We start from the raw sequence: 16,048 nt of genomic DNA, 5'->3' as shown, positions 1-16,048 counted from the left end.
TGGAAGAAGGGCTGGTATCAAGAGGTTGACATAGATAGTCAGTCAGAGATTCATTGACAATACTGCAAAAGAATTCTGGCTAGATGGGGTGGACATCCCAGCTCTCATGGAATGCTAGGTCAGCCAGTGACTTGAAAAACAGGAAGAAAGAAAGAGCTTAGTTCAAGACACAAGAATACAAAGGCTAAGAATGACTCAAGAACATTCAAAGTTGTTATGCTTTGATAAGACCTGAGCAACATCCTGCTAAAGTTAGGTGCGTCAATGGACAGCATGACTGAAGGATAAATGGGTACGACTAATACAATGTGCAATGTGTTGGAAGTAGTAATTTAAGCTATTGATTACTTTTATTGGAAACTAAATTAATTAACCACTCAAGACAAAGACCTGTTGATTGTAGGCAGTTCAGTAAAATCATTGTGCATTATGCAGTTGAAAGAGCAAACAAAATATTAGGATATGAAAGTAAGAAAGAAAATGACAGTGAAAATCTGGTGCCAGTATGTACATCAATAGTACAGTTTCCCCTGGAAAATGCAGCAAGTTCTAGTCACTTGATCAGAAAAGAACAAAATTAAAGGGAGATTAGAGAGGTCCAGAGGTGGTCATGATAGCCAGTCAGTTTGACTTCCATTTGAAGGGAAATGAAGTGTGGAATTACTTAACTGCTTACGACTTGTGTAGTTATTTGTGGGAAAGAGGTGACATTCTCACAGAAGCAGACCCCTATCCCTGCAAAGCCAAGTGACTATTCAGGTCTCCAGAGAAGTACAAGACATCAAGCTGCCATGACAGTATGTGCTGATAAGCATATTCTAACTGATAACTGGTTTGGTTCTGCTTCCATCAGGGGTATGAGATCCTTAGTCAGCTGAGAGGTAGATCCCTCTCCGCCTTCAACCGACCAGTGCCCTCTGCTTGAGGCGGGGCAGCAATGGTGCTGACATGGGTAACCATGCATACATTTGTTTTTGCTTTGTGAGAGAGAAGCAGGCCCTCCACAGAAACTCGAAGAAACTGGGAGAGGAAGGAACTTGGATGAGCTGTGTTGGAAATACCTCACTTGCTCAGCAGAGGCGCTTGGTGCTTCGTTTGCCTCATGCTATACTGTGAGTGCTTGGAAAACAATGAAGCAAGAACAACAGTTTCCTAGGACAAGAGAATTTCTCCAGTCTCAGTAAAGCCTCACTGTTACCCAGTATGTTCATCAACGATACTCTCATAGGAAATACAAAGGTGCTGCTGGGAAAATATGCAGAAAACACATGGATTAAGGTAAAGGTAAAAAAAAGACAAAGCATCTCCCCCAGATAGCTCTCAAACATCTGTGTTTTATACAGTGAATTTTACACTTATTCATCAAGGCATAAGAAATTCAAGCCACAGGCACAGAAAGGGTACCATGTCCTGCAAAGTATTACTGGCAACTTAATGTAACCTTCCATGCATGCTGTGGCAAAAGCAAGTCTAATGTAACTCGTGCATGTATAAATAAGAAAGTAATAAGAGTATGTAAATGTGGGATCTTTTTTTTTCACTGGCTGTGCTGAGCTGTTAAAGCAATACGGAACATGTGCCAAAAAGGGTGAGTAAGAGGACAAGATACAGAAATAAAGCAGAAAACATATTTCATGACCAAAAACCCCATTCTGTTTAAATTATCAAGATAAGACCAAGGAATAATTTGATCCAATTGCATAAATACCATATGGAGAAAAAGTACGAGTACTTTGTCTGGACTGTTAAGTCTAATAAAGCAAGGCCAAGTAATGACCAATAGAACTAAAGGTCAGTTAAATCCCAACTAGAAATAAGACACAATCTGTGACAAGAAGTGGGACCTGGCATGGATCATACTGGTAAAAGAGGTCTACTAGTCAGTACGACTTTGGGGAAAATAAGTCTTGCTAAACACAAGTTTGACTGGCAAACATGGCCCTTCAGAAGTTAAATACTTAGGCTTTACAACCAATCTGAAGCATCCTTTAGCTGGATCAAGATTATGTTCCTGAACATGGCATAAATTCACATTTTTTAATACACAAAGGATTTCAGACTGCATGATCATTTGGGAAGTGGATCCAATTGAACATTCTTTAGGTTTTATTAAGGTTTTGTGGAGAGAGATGGTCTCTGGACAGACAAAGGCAACAGTACAGGTACAGGAAGAGCTAACTGTTAGTGCTGTTAGATGGTATTTTGTACTATGTTTGCTACTGTCTTTACCTACAGCCATGATATGAAAGAACCATCATGGCCACCTACTCTAGCCTTGATGCTATAATTCCATTGATTTTCAAATTCCATTGTAACAAATATAATATGGAGAAATCCATTGGGTGCAATGGCCCAGGGTGCTGTGTGTGTACTAATGGTGAATACTGCTCAATAACTGCTATGGTGAATTAACGAAAAACTTGAGGTAGGGCTCTTTCTATTAATTTAAGTCTAAATTTAATGCTAAATAATACAGAATTAATTGTCCAATTATTAAAGCTAATAATAGAGCCAATGGCTCAGTGTTTTCAACTAGCATAATTCACATATAATATCTTGTATAATCAAAAACTGATGGAAATATCTTTTCTGGGAGGTGTTTAACACTACCTCTACCCAGCTTTTCAGAGAATGCATCTGTATACGAGTCTTTCTGCACCCATTTGATGTTGCTTTCTTGTAACAGCCCTTTATGGATCAATGTCCCAATAAGGTCTGAAACTGCATCTTGCAGCAAACACTGCCAATATTGATTTGCTGATATCGTGCCTTTCTCTAAGAGAGGAGGAAGTCATAGATTTTGACTGTAAATTCATTTCTATTTGGAACTATAGGATGAATTATTTCAATGCCTGGGTAAGCTGCCTCTCTGTTAGAATGAGAACCAACTAACACTGCGTATTTGGTGTCATTTCTTTTAATGAAACGATGGCCATTCATCAAACCTCAGCTCAATGGTTATTATAGTCTATCTAAGAACTACTATCCATTAAAAAGGTTAATAAAAATAGAGTCTTAAAGTTTCCTATAGTCTCATCAAGTTGACTGAACTCATGCAACCATTTCATGCATTTAGAACGGGCACCTCTTGCAAACACAGCCACAGGTCCCATCAACAGCCAACTGAAGTCCCAGTAGATTCACTGTTACTGTGTTTAGACACATGATACGCTTGGCTACTAGCTTAAAACTGGGTTTTTTCCTATTTCCTTTATAGGTTTTGGCCACCAAAAAAATCTCATGTCAAGGCTTTAATTTCTACAGTTCCTAAATAACCTTCATGTAATTCCTCCTAGAGACAGAGGTAACAGTCCTTTGTAAGCAAGGTGTTGTTTCTGGTCCAGTAGGGAGATCACTCTTAATTCTACAAGGCAAAAGGGCCCTATGTATGTCAGGAAAGGCAATTTGTTCTCCTTCCTCCAAATTTGGCCCACTGTTTGGAGCAACACCGGTCCTTCATAGTGCACGAAAGTGTACTTTGGGGTTAAAACTACGTGGCTGGTCAATAAAGCATCTGTGCAGATGACTGACCACCCATGAAGAAAAGAAATAATAAACTATGCTATGATTATCATGCCTTTGAACTTAGCTTCAACACTACCTTGGGATAAATGGAAATCAGCCAAGTCAGAGGAATGATTATAACATGAAAAGTGAATTTTTTATAAATCCACTTGTCTCCTCACCTCACTTTCTGAGTGCCTTTCAGGGGGCTCTCAAGGAGCCCTTTGTCATCAGCTCCATTTGTCAGTAGCATCAGAAAAGGCCATTCTTAGAAGAAACTTTACATCCTTTTGTGTAAGAAAGACATGCTGTATCTTAGTAAAAGATACCGATGCCTTGGTAATTCAAAGGATAATCATCCAAAGTCACTACAGGCAGAGACATAATATGAACATCACATGGAGCCTTCCCTAAAATTCCCAGGTCCAATACAGGCTGCAAAACTGACTTCTTTCCCCCAAGTGACAAAGGTACAAATAAGTTTCATAAATATTAGAAAAGGCTTCCTTTCAAATACAGCACATAAGTGACAATATTAAAAATTACTTTTATAAAAAATGCAACATGTTTGGGGGTGGTCAGGAATCCTGTGGTTTTTGTCATCAGGCAGCGTGTACTACCCTGATTCAGAAGAATCTCAGCCATGCCTTATGAAGCAATTAATAACCACAACTCCTCACTTCACAACGTAGAGGCTGTGTGTTTGCTGTATGCAGCTCACTCACCCTTCTCCTAGGAAGAAGGGTGATGGCTTCCCTGTGCATTCTCTACTGGAGACATTACAGGCCTGACACCCTCCCTCTCCTACCCTTAGTAAGGTCCAGTGAAGTCTTGTTTTTTTAGTTACAGAGACATCTGAATACTACTCCATTTATTGTCTGTTTACATGAAGAGCTCACAAGCCATGTTCTCCACTGACAGCAAGTTGTTATCTCCAAACTGATGAATAAGTGATCATCTCTTATTGATCCTGTGGGGAAATGGCTGTGTTTGCTCCATTGACCCACACATTTCTTTGTGTGGCTCAAGCTCTCTGCCTCTCAATTCAGACTCCTGTAACAAACGCACCCTGGTAAAATCATAGAATCATAGAGTAGTTTCAGTTGGAAGGGAACTCCAAATGTCACCTAGTCTAATCCCCCTGCAATGAGCAGGGAAAATGCTTCCTTTCTGTTCATAACAAATACATCTCCAGTGCATTTGTAAGGTAGACTAGGTGAGGTTTTGCAGCTGCCTGATATTCAGCAATTGCGACTAATTTTCACACCAGCCTCAGTTAATACCTGTTCTGAGAGTGTTTCATTCTCTATACCACAAAGCACCTGCTTTCCATACACCATTTTAATTGTTCAGACAGGCCCATGTAGTTCAACAGACACAAAATTGATTAGATAACCCATTAGGCTCAAAGGTCTGGAGAGACGTGTGTCATCTAAGGCATCATTCACTCCTTTAAAGCCTTGCAGAATCAATTTCCAGCCAGCCAGACATACCTAAATGTAAAATTGAAGAAGGTACCAATCCATTTTTACCTTTTCATAACACAGATCACCAGCACAGAGGAAGGAACTCTTGGCTGGAAGGTGCATGGGTGCAATAAGCTTTAGGTGTTGCTAGGTGAAGCCAATTCGTGTTTGCTTTGATTTTGTTGAACAGCATATGGCAGCTTTTCACAAAGGCTGAGGTCAATCAGATTTCTAGGCACAGCATAATTTACAGGAGCACATCTTTAACCTGCTAATCATTAGGACGGCTCATTTTTCAGCCTGTGCAGCATGCTTTGACTTGGTGCCTAGAAGAACTACCTCATTTTTCACTCATGAACCTGCCAAAGTTCACAGCCTGCAGCATAACCACAAGCTGCAAGTCTTCTGGGAATCCACCTAAGGATGCTCTGCTCTGTGAGCCTGCGACTGCACACCTTTTGCCTTCTCAAATCCACAGGAGCCTCTTTCCCATTTAGTCACCATACTCTTCATGCGAGTCAGAAAGGCCCACAGGCCCACCAGCTGCTTGCTGGCAGTCATCACACAGCCAAATGAATGGGCAGAAACACTGTGTCTGAAGAAAAGGCAGGGCTTTCCTCCTCTCACACAGAAAGAATATGAAGTAGTAAGTATTTCCAACCCCAACCATTCTGTGATTCTATGATTTGCTCCAGATTAGGATTCCCTACCTGCTTTCCCCTATTTTTTTTCTGCAGGTTTACCCAGTGTTTGAAATAAGAGGGAGGCACCTGAGAGGCTCCTGTAAATGCCTCAAAGGGTTATAAATCTTTGCACAGACAGGAACTGAAAAAGACCACATGGACTTGCTGTTAGAAGTGACTATGGAAATAGCCGCATGAACAAAGACCAATAAAATGAAGTAATTTGAAGACACTGGGAAATCTAATCCAGGAAGATATTAAGAAAAAAGGGCTTCAAAAGCTGTTTGAACGGGTATGGAAAAACAGGCCAAAGATGCAGGGAATTTTGCAAAAGAGGCAGCATCAGTGCAGAAGTCTTGAGTCCATGTCCCAGCTCTTGCCTCACCTTCCGACTGCTATTCTGTAGCTTAAGAGAAAGCCTGTATTTGGGGGATGCCAGTTCGTGAATCAGAGCAACACATAGAATTAACTCTACCCAATACAGTCTCTTAAAAACATTCACAGCCCACCAGCAGAAGAGAATGGGCATGTGATAATCAGAGGTGATGGAGTCTTTTAAGAGGAGTCATTCTGTTTTCTATTTGCTGTCCTGCACTTAAAACCTCGGTGCTTTAAAAATTTTCCCTTTTCCAAATGTGACAAAAATCAATGATAATTTCCTCCCAGATTGCCCCTCACCTTGTCGCTTCCTGAACAAAACACTGCAAAAAGAAGTAATTGATCTAACCTTGACCAATATTTTGCAGGACACAACAAAGGTACGTGCAGAGAATACCATCTGCCCTTTGCAAGCTTCTTGCTGCAAAGGTGTGAATGTGGATTACTTTCTGTTCTGCAGCAGGGTAGGTTCTTAAAGCTGTCATGTTTTAAGGCACACACATTGCTCACAATAAGGGCAGCACACACATCCTATTAACGTCTGCCATCTTCTGTAGAGTACAGAAGTACCAGTTTTCCCATTTTGAGGATAGAGGATGGAACCTTGCTGGCAGCTCTGCACATGGAGTGAGCCACACGGCTCCTTCCTGGAACCTGCCCTGCCTATTCACCAGCTCTGCCTGTGCCCACATCTCCGCATGTGCTGCAGTAGCCTGTGAGCTCAGGCTTACCAGTCCCATCTCCGGTGGGGAAGCCCACTGCCAGCTTCACAGGCAAACAAAGCAATGCCTCTGGGTCTGTGGATAGGGTCTGTCATCACAAACCACCCACTCGGATGGAAAAGAGCACAGAAGCCCAGCCTGGTTTGGGTTGGAAAGGAGCTTAAGATCATCTGTTCCCAACCCAGTGCCACGGGCATGGACACCTTCCATTAGACCAGGTTGCTCCAAGCCCTTTTCAAACCTGGCATTGAACACTGCCAGGGATGGGGCAACCACAGATTCTCTGGGCAGCCTGTGCCAGCATCTCACAACTCTCTTGGTGGTGAAACAAGCAAGCAGCTTCTTAAAGAAGCAGTGGTAAATAAGTAGAGAAGAAAGTTATTAGTATTTGATGTCTCAGCTTGGAAGACACAGAAAAATCCCATGCTTCCCATGCTGAAACATACTTAGAGTTTTCTTAAACTGTAAATGGCGAATTCTTAATAGAAGAACTACACTCAACTGAACCAACTCACAGTAATCCTGTGCTAGGCTTCCTGCTGTCCAGTTCAAATGATCACTTAGGTAAAAATGTTATTCTTCTATACAGACCCACACAAGTATCCTCCACAAATTATATAAAACAGTTTCTCCAAATGGTTTGTGTTACAAGTACATAAAATTAACAATTAGGAGGTGATTGATAAATAACAAGTCACATATGTTAATGGGGTAACACCACTGAAAGGCAACAAAACTAAATGGTACCTTATTAAATTGTGGAACGCACCATTTATCCTTCCCAGCCACCAACCCTGCTGGCAAGGGCTGCTCTGTACAGGATCAGGCTAATCCAGCCATGAGTTCACCAGGTTTGCCTTATCTGTCCCCCATGCCACCTGGTCAGTAATTGCAGACAGTATTAGTGGCTGCTGCCTCTAGTCTCAGGTGTGGATGCTTCCTAACACTGTCCTTGCTCTCCCCAGTCACCTCCTGTCCAGCTGGTTGTGAGAAGAGGGAGCTGGTGTTGACCATCAGCAGAAGCACTACTGAAAATGGGACTGACTTCAGCAGAGAGATTGTCTTCTTTCTGGTTGTCATACGCTGTAGGATGCTCGTTTGTGAGGTGAATTCATTAACCTCATGGCTGGGGAAAGCTTCCTGAGGGTAATGAGCCGCAATGCCTGATATGAAGTAGGTGTGCACACAGATTTGGCATTTACTTGCTATTCATGTGTTTGATTTTTAAATGAAGTGAAAAAAACGCACAAATATTGAATCTGCTTGACAGCCAGCACCACGTAATGGTAGTCATTTCAGGTATAGCCTATTCCTTTGTAGCACCCACTGCTCCTGCTCAGTCGTGTTATCCCCCACATACTCTTTCTTGATACCGATTCCCTCCTTTAAGGCAAGTGTGCATACCCAAAAGCCTAGATGACCAGGATGCTCTACACATTGGTACAGCCATCCTTCAGCACCAGACAAGCAACGCCAAAATTAACGGACATTCTTCCTGTTTGTGGAATCCTCAACAAACACCACATTAGCTTACTTAGCTGTGGTATGAATATCCTGCCTTACTTTCCAAGCTGACAAGGCATAAAGGAACAAATTAAAAATACATTTATTCTGGATCATTTTTACCAACACAGTGAAAGCTAAACCTGCCTGTGACTTGCCCGCTTCTGCCAGCGTGCTCCTGAAAAGCAGAATAGCTGTGAAAGACACAAATCTCAGAAAGAGCCAGCAATCACCAATTTCCCCTAAATCATGCTCAAACCCCAAACTCATCAACTCTGAGTAAAGTGGCTTTGGTAAACCCAAATCAGGTACCTAGAGCAATGCAGGTTTCCCATAAATGCCAAGACAAAGCCTTTTACTTTGATCTGACTGATGCTTTGAGTTGACTGAGACTAGACAGGAACCAAACTGCAGTTCCCACTGCAAATGTTCACCCAATACCTGCAAAGTTTATGGCACAGATAGCCTTAGTTTTGGTTAGATTATCCCAAACAGAAGAAATTATTCATGCACATGGGGATGTGATTCACATCAGTCGATATTCACCCATAATGTTCTGATTTCGTGCATATTCAGACCTAAGTCTTCTGTGATGACCAGAATGGGGCAAACGGAATTTGCTATCAGTCTGGCATATCTTCATTTGATAGCCTTACAAACTAATTATCTGATGTAAGAATGCAGCAGATATTAAAAACACATACTGAATATCACATCAGATAACACAACCAAACATATGCTAAGGTACAGAGTATTCATAAAGGATGCCAGAATACTATCCATCTTCTGGTGGGCAGCACATGTTGAATGAATGGATAAATGTGACTAAGTTGTTAGTATCATTTTGTCAGTTCAAAAGTATCACTGCCAAATCAAAGCGTCTATCTATCATTTGACCAATAAGCACACATTATTTTCCTTTGTTATTTAACCTGCTTTAGTTTGATCCTATATAAGCTTAAAACTGTGGAAAAAAAAGTACAGCCTGTATAGAAAATTGCTGTGGGATTGTAAAACATACAGCTTGCAGAAGAAAATGAACCCTAAAAACTGTTTTCCTTGTTTAGGTGATCTCTCCAGGCCCTCTTGTTTATGTAAGGCTCAATGTATGATCAAGTTACAGGCTGTGGTAATTGTCTGTGAGTGCACTTTTGGACCATAGCAAATGCAAGAAGATTTAACTTTGATTAAGTCCCTTTTGTTGCAGGCAAACCTAACACAACCTACTTTACATTCCCCGTGGGGTGGGAGTATGCGCCTAACTCACACACAGTGATATCCTATGTCCCAGGAGCCTTATGCTGTGTCTGAGGACTGTGGAAGGCACCTGGGACAGCTTGTCTTTTTGATTCAAGTGTATGGCACAGGCACACAAGTGAAAGACTTACCTGCCATGCCTCAACCTTCTTAATGTCTGCACAGGATCCATTCGTGAAGAGTCCTTTCCCAGGGGTACAGGTATATATATCCTGCAAGGCATGGGCAATAGAATATACTGCCAAATACACATTATAGGATATCCGCAAATGTGTGTAGTCCATGTACGGTGTCTCCACACTGGTGATGTTTTCATCCCCTGTGCATGGAGGTCGGAAGGCAGCTGTTCCATTTCCAGTTCCCAGTCCCTCTTCATGGCTCTTGTGGAAGGAAGTTGAAGATGGAGAATTTTTGGAGCCATCAGGCAGATAGCAGTTGAATGTCTCCTCCCAAAACTCCTTGGCAAAGCCATTGTTGGTGGACTTCTTGGGATGCACCTTCTGCAGGAACTCACGAAAACCTGGAATCTGTCCTGCCTTCAATGCAAACCCGATGGTGCTGCCAATGACACGGAAGAACTCCGGCATGGCTATCAGGGAAGAGCTGGCCCAGGCCTCACTCGCCAGCCAGATCTTGCCGGTGATGTTTCGCCTGACAATCTCTTTGATGAGAGGCTCCAGGTCTGGGCCACTGGAGAAAACAACGATCACCCTGGCTGTGGAGTTCTGGATGACCTCCACCACCTGCTGGATCTCCTCCTCGTCTGAGTACTGGGAGATGAGCTCACTAAAATCAATGCAGATATCCCTCTCCTCCGCCTCCTCCCGAAACTTTTCAATCCCTGGTCTGCCATAGTCATCATCAGCTGCAATTGTGCCTACCCAGTTCCAGCGAAAGTACTCAATGATGTCTGCCATCGCTGTGGCCTGATGCTCATCATTGGGGATTGTGCGGAGGAAGGACTTGAACTGGTTCTTATTGCTCAGGAGACGACTGGATGAGGCATAGCTGACCTGTGAGGGCACAGTAAACAAGGAAAACACACCATGAAGAGAACTGCCTGAGAATAAATTGCCTACATTTATCTAGCATCACTGTCAACCTGTGTAACCTTGGAGGAGATGAAGAGAGAGCTGAGCACCACACTGGCAGCCATGCATTCTTAGCCTGCGGGTGCACGAGATCCGCTCTGAGAATCTGTGTTGTAGCCAACTATCTTACAGAGGCACACATATGGACGTAGCTGCTCAGACCCAAGAGGCTGGAGCAAGCTCATGTCCACCAATAAGGTCAAGGACCTGAAGGAGAGAGTCAGTGACAATAGTTTGGAGGAGTAGCAAAGAGGTGAGCCACCTCACTGCACTTTCTTCCAAATCCATGTACAAGAAGAATGTGTCTTTTAGATAAATGAGGGCAATACAGATAATTTAGACAAAATGCAGGTTTCCTCTGACATGAACATGATATGAGACAGCAGGCTGGTATTGCCACCCTGAACCTACTCTGCCTCTCCTTGCCTCTGTCCCCATCCTTAAACAGGCTCCACCCGGCACTCTATTCATGTTATATACAATCTGTGCTAGTTGAAGGAAGAAGAATGTGATGTATATCTGTTGCCCTGACCCTGCAGAGTGTTATGGTCAGTATGGTCAATACTACCTTAGCAGTATTTCCAGACTGCTGGCCAGAATCAGCAAAGAAGCCAGTAGGCATTCCATACTCCATAAGCCGCCACTTTTTACAGTTAAAATGGGATTTTATTTCCTTTTCTAAAGCTATTTAGAAATAATTTTTTCTTTTCCTAATCAGAACAAGGGCCATATCTTTTAACATATAATTTGGATTTTCTACAATCAGGATGAAAGCCATAAAACCCAGAAAAGAATAGTTTAAAGATGTGGAGAACTTTTAAAACTCACTTATCTTTGCATTTTGAGATTGGCATTTGAACACTTTAAGACCGACTCTCATTTGAAAAGATCTTCTATAAGCAGTTCATTTTGTACAAAGTGGAAATTTACAGAAAACCTTATCTCCTCCTTAAACACTGGCACTTAATGCTTCTGCAAGAAGGAAGAAAAGGAGGTGTCCTAGTGCAGTTTCAAGGGCCACAGGAATACTCCTTTCACAAAGCTACACTCTCCCCTGGACAAGCTCCTGCTCAATGCTACTCTCATCTCCTAGAAACTATTGCCATGAGGTACAGGCAAGGTACCACACTCCAGCATGTGCTGTAAGGGTACCCTGAGGGGAGATACTGAGAAACAGAAGTCCTAACATTTTCCGTTTCTGTGTCAATGGAATGAGTAATGAGCCCTACATTAATTGTAAAATATATCTCCAACTTATACTGAAACACAGGGTCTATTAAGGATGGATTTGCTAATGGCCTTGCTATAAATGGCAGTGATAATGTGTATTCTAATGCTGCCCAACAACTCGCAGTTTAAAAGCCTGCTTTCAGTTGTCATACTTAACCACCTGGCTGAGACTTTGTTTCAGAGCTGAACCTCCTGACACCTACCCATTTCTGCAACCTCTAAATACAGCTACTGCCTTGTAGCACACACACCGTTCAAAGGGAAAATCTGAGAACTGCAGACATCTCTTATGCTCAGTTCAACCTACCAGCCCTTCTCGGCTGCCCTTGTCCAGCTGGTAATGTGATGTGTAAATTAACAATGCCCCTTATATGCCATTATGGTATTTATTACACAGAATGTAATAACGTAGCCACTTTCCAACACTACGCCTGGCAATACCTAGGTAGCACATACTGATCTTGGCTTAAACCATTCTTTTACTCTGCTCAAAGACCAAATGTGCATTTTTTCAGCCTCCTGTGAGGGAGTCGACTGATAACATTAAGTAGACAAGATATATTACTGTGCACCAGGCAGTCAGGAATTCTTTCTCCATTTGCCGCGCAGGTGAGAATTGGAGCCCTGACTGAAGTAAAGATGTATCATCTCAGGATAGACAGAGAGCGTGGTGGGACACAATCTTGTTACAAGATGTGAGCTCTAGCAGAGGAACTTGAAGTATTAGACTATGCAAGGCAACACATAAATGGATAAGGCAAAGCATTTTTTCCAAAGTTGTCTTTGGAAGAGCAACAACATTAAGCTATAATATGCTGGCCTCATACTTATGGTCTTGACAGAGCAACAAGCTTGTTAAACAAAAGGATGGGACCACGGATACTAGCGCTGACCCCAGCAGGGACAGCATACAGCAAGAAGGATGCTGTGACATGGGAGCTGATATAACTACACCACCACACAGATGACCCCAGGACAAGAAGGGGCATATACATGTTGGCGTATACAAGAAGGGGCATATACATTTCACAAACCCTCTTTTGGAGGCCCTAGGGCAAAACAAAGGCAGGTCAGCCCAGAAGAAACCTTCACAGCACCTGATCAGCACAAGCAAAAGCTTTACAGGTCATCTACCTGAATAACCAGAGATGCTGAGAGACCTAACAGTAGTTGGTAGTGACTGAGTTCTGCCTTACGTGGGTTCTGTGGGCATGACTAGGTAGTGGCCATGGTGAAGCAACATGACAACTAACCTGTCAAGGCTGGCAACTGCCAGTGACTGAGCTAAAATACCCATGTTCACGGACTACACCACTCCAAAGGACTCTAGTCCTCCTGGATTAAGTTGGCTGTATGTTTTTATTGGCTGCTTGCTAACCTTTGAGTTTTGGGTATTGCAAACAGCTAGCAAGATGGATTTCCACTGTAAGAACCCCCCACATTTTGTATTGGTTTCTCTCCTTGAGGTTCTATGGGAAACGGCAAAGATGAAACAACCTTTGTTTAATCTCTGCAGAACAGAGGCGCAGGCCACTTCTGTAACCTAAACAAGAGAAGTGAATGCGTACCTGAGGTATATAAAAGAGTCCCAGCAGATTGGCCACAGCGGTAGAGATGCCAGAGCCGGTTGCCCCCACGACTGCAATGGTGGAAGGGATATGTTCTGAGCAGTTGCAGAATTCGTCCAGGTTCAAGGAGTCTATTTTGTTCTGGGCCACAAAACTCAGCGTGGCCTCCAGGGCTTTAGAGACTGTATTGCAAGTGTCAAATATCCTGTATCCCAGCGTCATGTTGGGAAGGAGAGTCGGGCTACTGTTTATTTCTTCTATGGCAAAGATCATAGCCTGGAGCCAGCGGAAGCCTCGGAAATTATACCTGGGGGAGCAAAAATAACAATGAAATAGAGTGAGAAGGAGGGAAGCAGAGGAGAGCAGGACTGAGACAAAAGACACAAAAGCCATTTTTGCCATTTCTTGCATCCTACTAGATTTGGAAAGCTTTAATTTTGTCTCCAGTGGTTACAGAAGAGCGTGCATATGCCACAAGGTTTTGCCTGGTTTTTGACTTTTCAGTTTGCAAGCTCACTTCAGAGGTCGTGTGGATGGGATTTCTAAGTCCCCTAAAGTCTGAGAAAGTTGAACAAGAACACTGCCTGCAGGTTGGCTCTGGCCTGTCCCTTCTGCTCAGGACCCTAACCTGGGTCTGGTGATTTCTAAGCAAATGCTCTGGTACAAAGCTGCACCTACCAGGTTTCCTTACAGGCTCCTCTGACACGTTTCTGAATGCAGATGGCAGTGTGTGCTAAGCCTGTGCTGAGCGTGATGCTGCCAGGGACTTGGGCTCAGGGGTACTCAGTGTGTCAGCTCCTCATGGCTTTAGGCAGCAAAGCAAGCTAAGACACGGCACTGGCATGCCACTGGAGCTCTGCTCAGGGAAATTGGGCCTAACAACATCACACACTTCACATTGTGAAGAGAGAGCACAGTCAACCTGTTTGTACCAGAGAACACAGACATGCTATAAATGGAAACCCAGGCGTAACTTGCTAAGCTGTTAATTAGTTACTTCAGTGCTTTCATTGAAGGAATGACTTTTCTCACTATTATAGTGCTCTCATACATCTGCTTTAGACATGAACTCAGAAGATGCCCTAAGAGATGCCCTATGAAAAACTGTGTTTTTTGAAGCCTTCTCTAATCTCTAAAATGGAGAAGCTGAGTTTTCTGACTGCCTCTCATCAGTGCATGGAGCTAACCCAGAGCTGCAGAGTGGTGCAAGTGTGCTGTAGGACCTGGGAGTCCTTGTCCAGAGCATCGCAAGGACTGGCAGTGAAAGAAGCTGATGCAGGGTGGCTGACTACGCATCCACAAGAGAGAGAAGCTTCTTTGTGGAAAGCAGCAGGAAGAAAGAAGCTTTGATACATGTTATTCTCAAGTTTTACTTACTGTGTTTCTTCCTGCACAAGCAACCAGGTGTGTGCCTGCGAAGCTGCTGTGTTTTAGGGTAATTCAGCTGGAATGGCAGAATCTTTTATGAACTGAAACCTACCTTTCCTTGTAATGCACTATGGGTGCATTCAGGCCAGCAGTTAGTCTGCAGTTTTGTGTTGAGTTGCAGGTGAAAACAGGAAAGTGTCAAAGCTTTTATGCTTGAGATCCATTGGGAAACTGACAGGCTCTTCCCAGAACTGGAAGAACCTGGGGAAATAGCCTGCCCAAGAACAGATTCTATATGAAACGGTAAATTTCAGGTTTCACTTGAGTGCCACTCTGAAATGCTCTGAGAGATGTTTCTTTTAACAACGTGACGATTTCTGAAGATAAACTTTATGAAATCACAAACTTTCCATCTCTTGGATACATAATTCGATTTTTATATCTTTTTAAATTGCTGGATTAAATGAATCACTTCCAGTTGATGTCAGCTGTGTCTGACTTCTTCAAACGGAATGCACGCAGCCACATTACTTCCATTCCAGGAGCTTTAGCTGATTCATCTGGGATCAGAATTTCTAAAGATCCCACATCTCAGGTTTATCCTTAAGTCTTAAAAACTTCTTTTATTCAGCTTCCATCACCTGCTCCAGACATCTTTGGCCAAGTCCCAAATGTGGTTCTGCTCTGAGGTTGTACCTCAATGCCCAGACAGCACAGTTTCAGTACAAAATGTCTGAGGCCAATAAAAATCCTTGCTTAGAACTTATGACCCACGGGACAGCTTTCTCAGGATCACTCTTTTTAAGGACACCCTTTAGAACATGGGAGTGTGGGTCAGTGTGAGAAGTAACTTGGTCATACAGAAGATCTTTTCTTCTAGTTCCAAACCGCTGATGGGTGAGATGCAGTAGGAGAGCTCGGGAACAAAAGGGAAAGTCTCAGAGTGAATGAGGCAGTGAGTGTTGTGCACAGGAAAAAGACATGCTGGGTACACCATGTTGCCTCATGTGGTCAGTAATGCGCATGGGATGAATGGCAGCAAGGAGGGGTTTTGTGACACTTCTCTTTAAAAAGTTAAATGTGTTTACAGATCTTTTTAATTCCAGTGAAAATAGGATTTGAAGCAAAAAAACCCCACCAAAAAACCTATATCCAGGCTCCTCATGTAAAAGAGAAAAATCTGAAAGCATTTTCAGTATTTAAAGGGAAGACTGCTGAGGAGCTGGGAAGTTCAAAGGTACCACTTCGCTACTGTGAAAAGCTTTACATATTTGAGTA

The 16,048-nt window shown here is 42.9% G+C and overlaps 1 protein-coding gene across 4 annotated transcripts in view; it reads right to left on the bottom strand.

Annotated features, from left to right (window-relative positions):
• CASR (calcium sensing receptor) overlaps window positions 1-16,048 on the bottom strand; it is an 89,300-nt gene that overhangs the window by 16,013 nt on the left and 57,239 nt on the right. For all 4 annotated transcript variants that reach the window (XM_065676195.1, XM_065676194.1, XM_065676197.1 and 1 more), the window contains 2 exons: window positions 13,403-13,709; window positions 9,645-10,526 (listed from right to left, as the gene is read on the bottom strand). In XM_065676195.1, the coding sequence (XP_065532267.1) occupies window positions 9,645-10,526; window positions 13,403-13,709 (1,189 nt within the window). The remainder of the gene's footprint in view (window positions 1-9,644; window positions 10,527-13,402; window positions 13,710-16,048) is intronic.

This window comes from Lathamus discolor, chromosome 4 (assembly GCF_037157495.1).
Source record: "Lathamus discolor isolate bLatDis1 chromosome 4, bLatDis1.hap1, whole genome shotgun sequence".
Classification (NCBI taxonomy): domain Eukaryota; kingdom Metazoa; phylum Chordata; class Aves; order Psittaciformes; family Psittacidae; genus Lathamus; species Lathamus discolor.
Note: the sequence above shows the minus strand (reverse complement) of the source record. Positions and strands in the feature narration are given on the sequence as shown.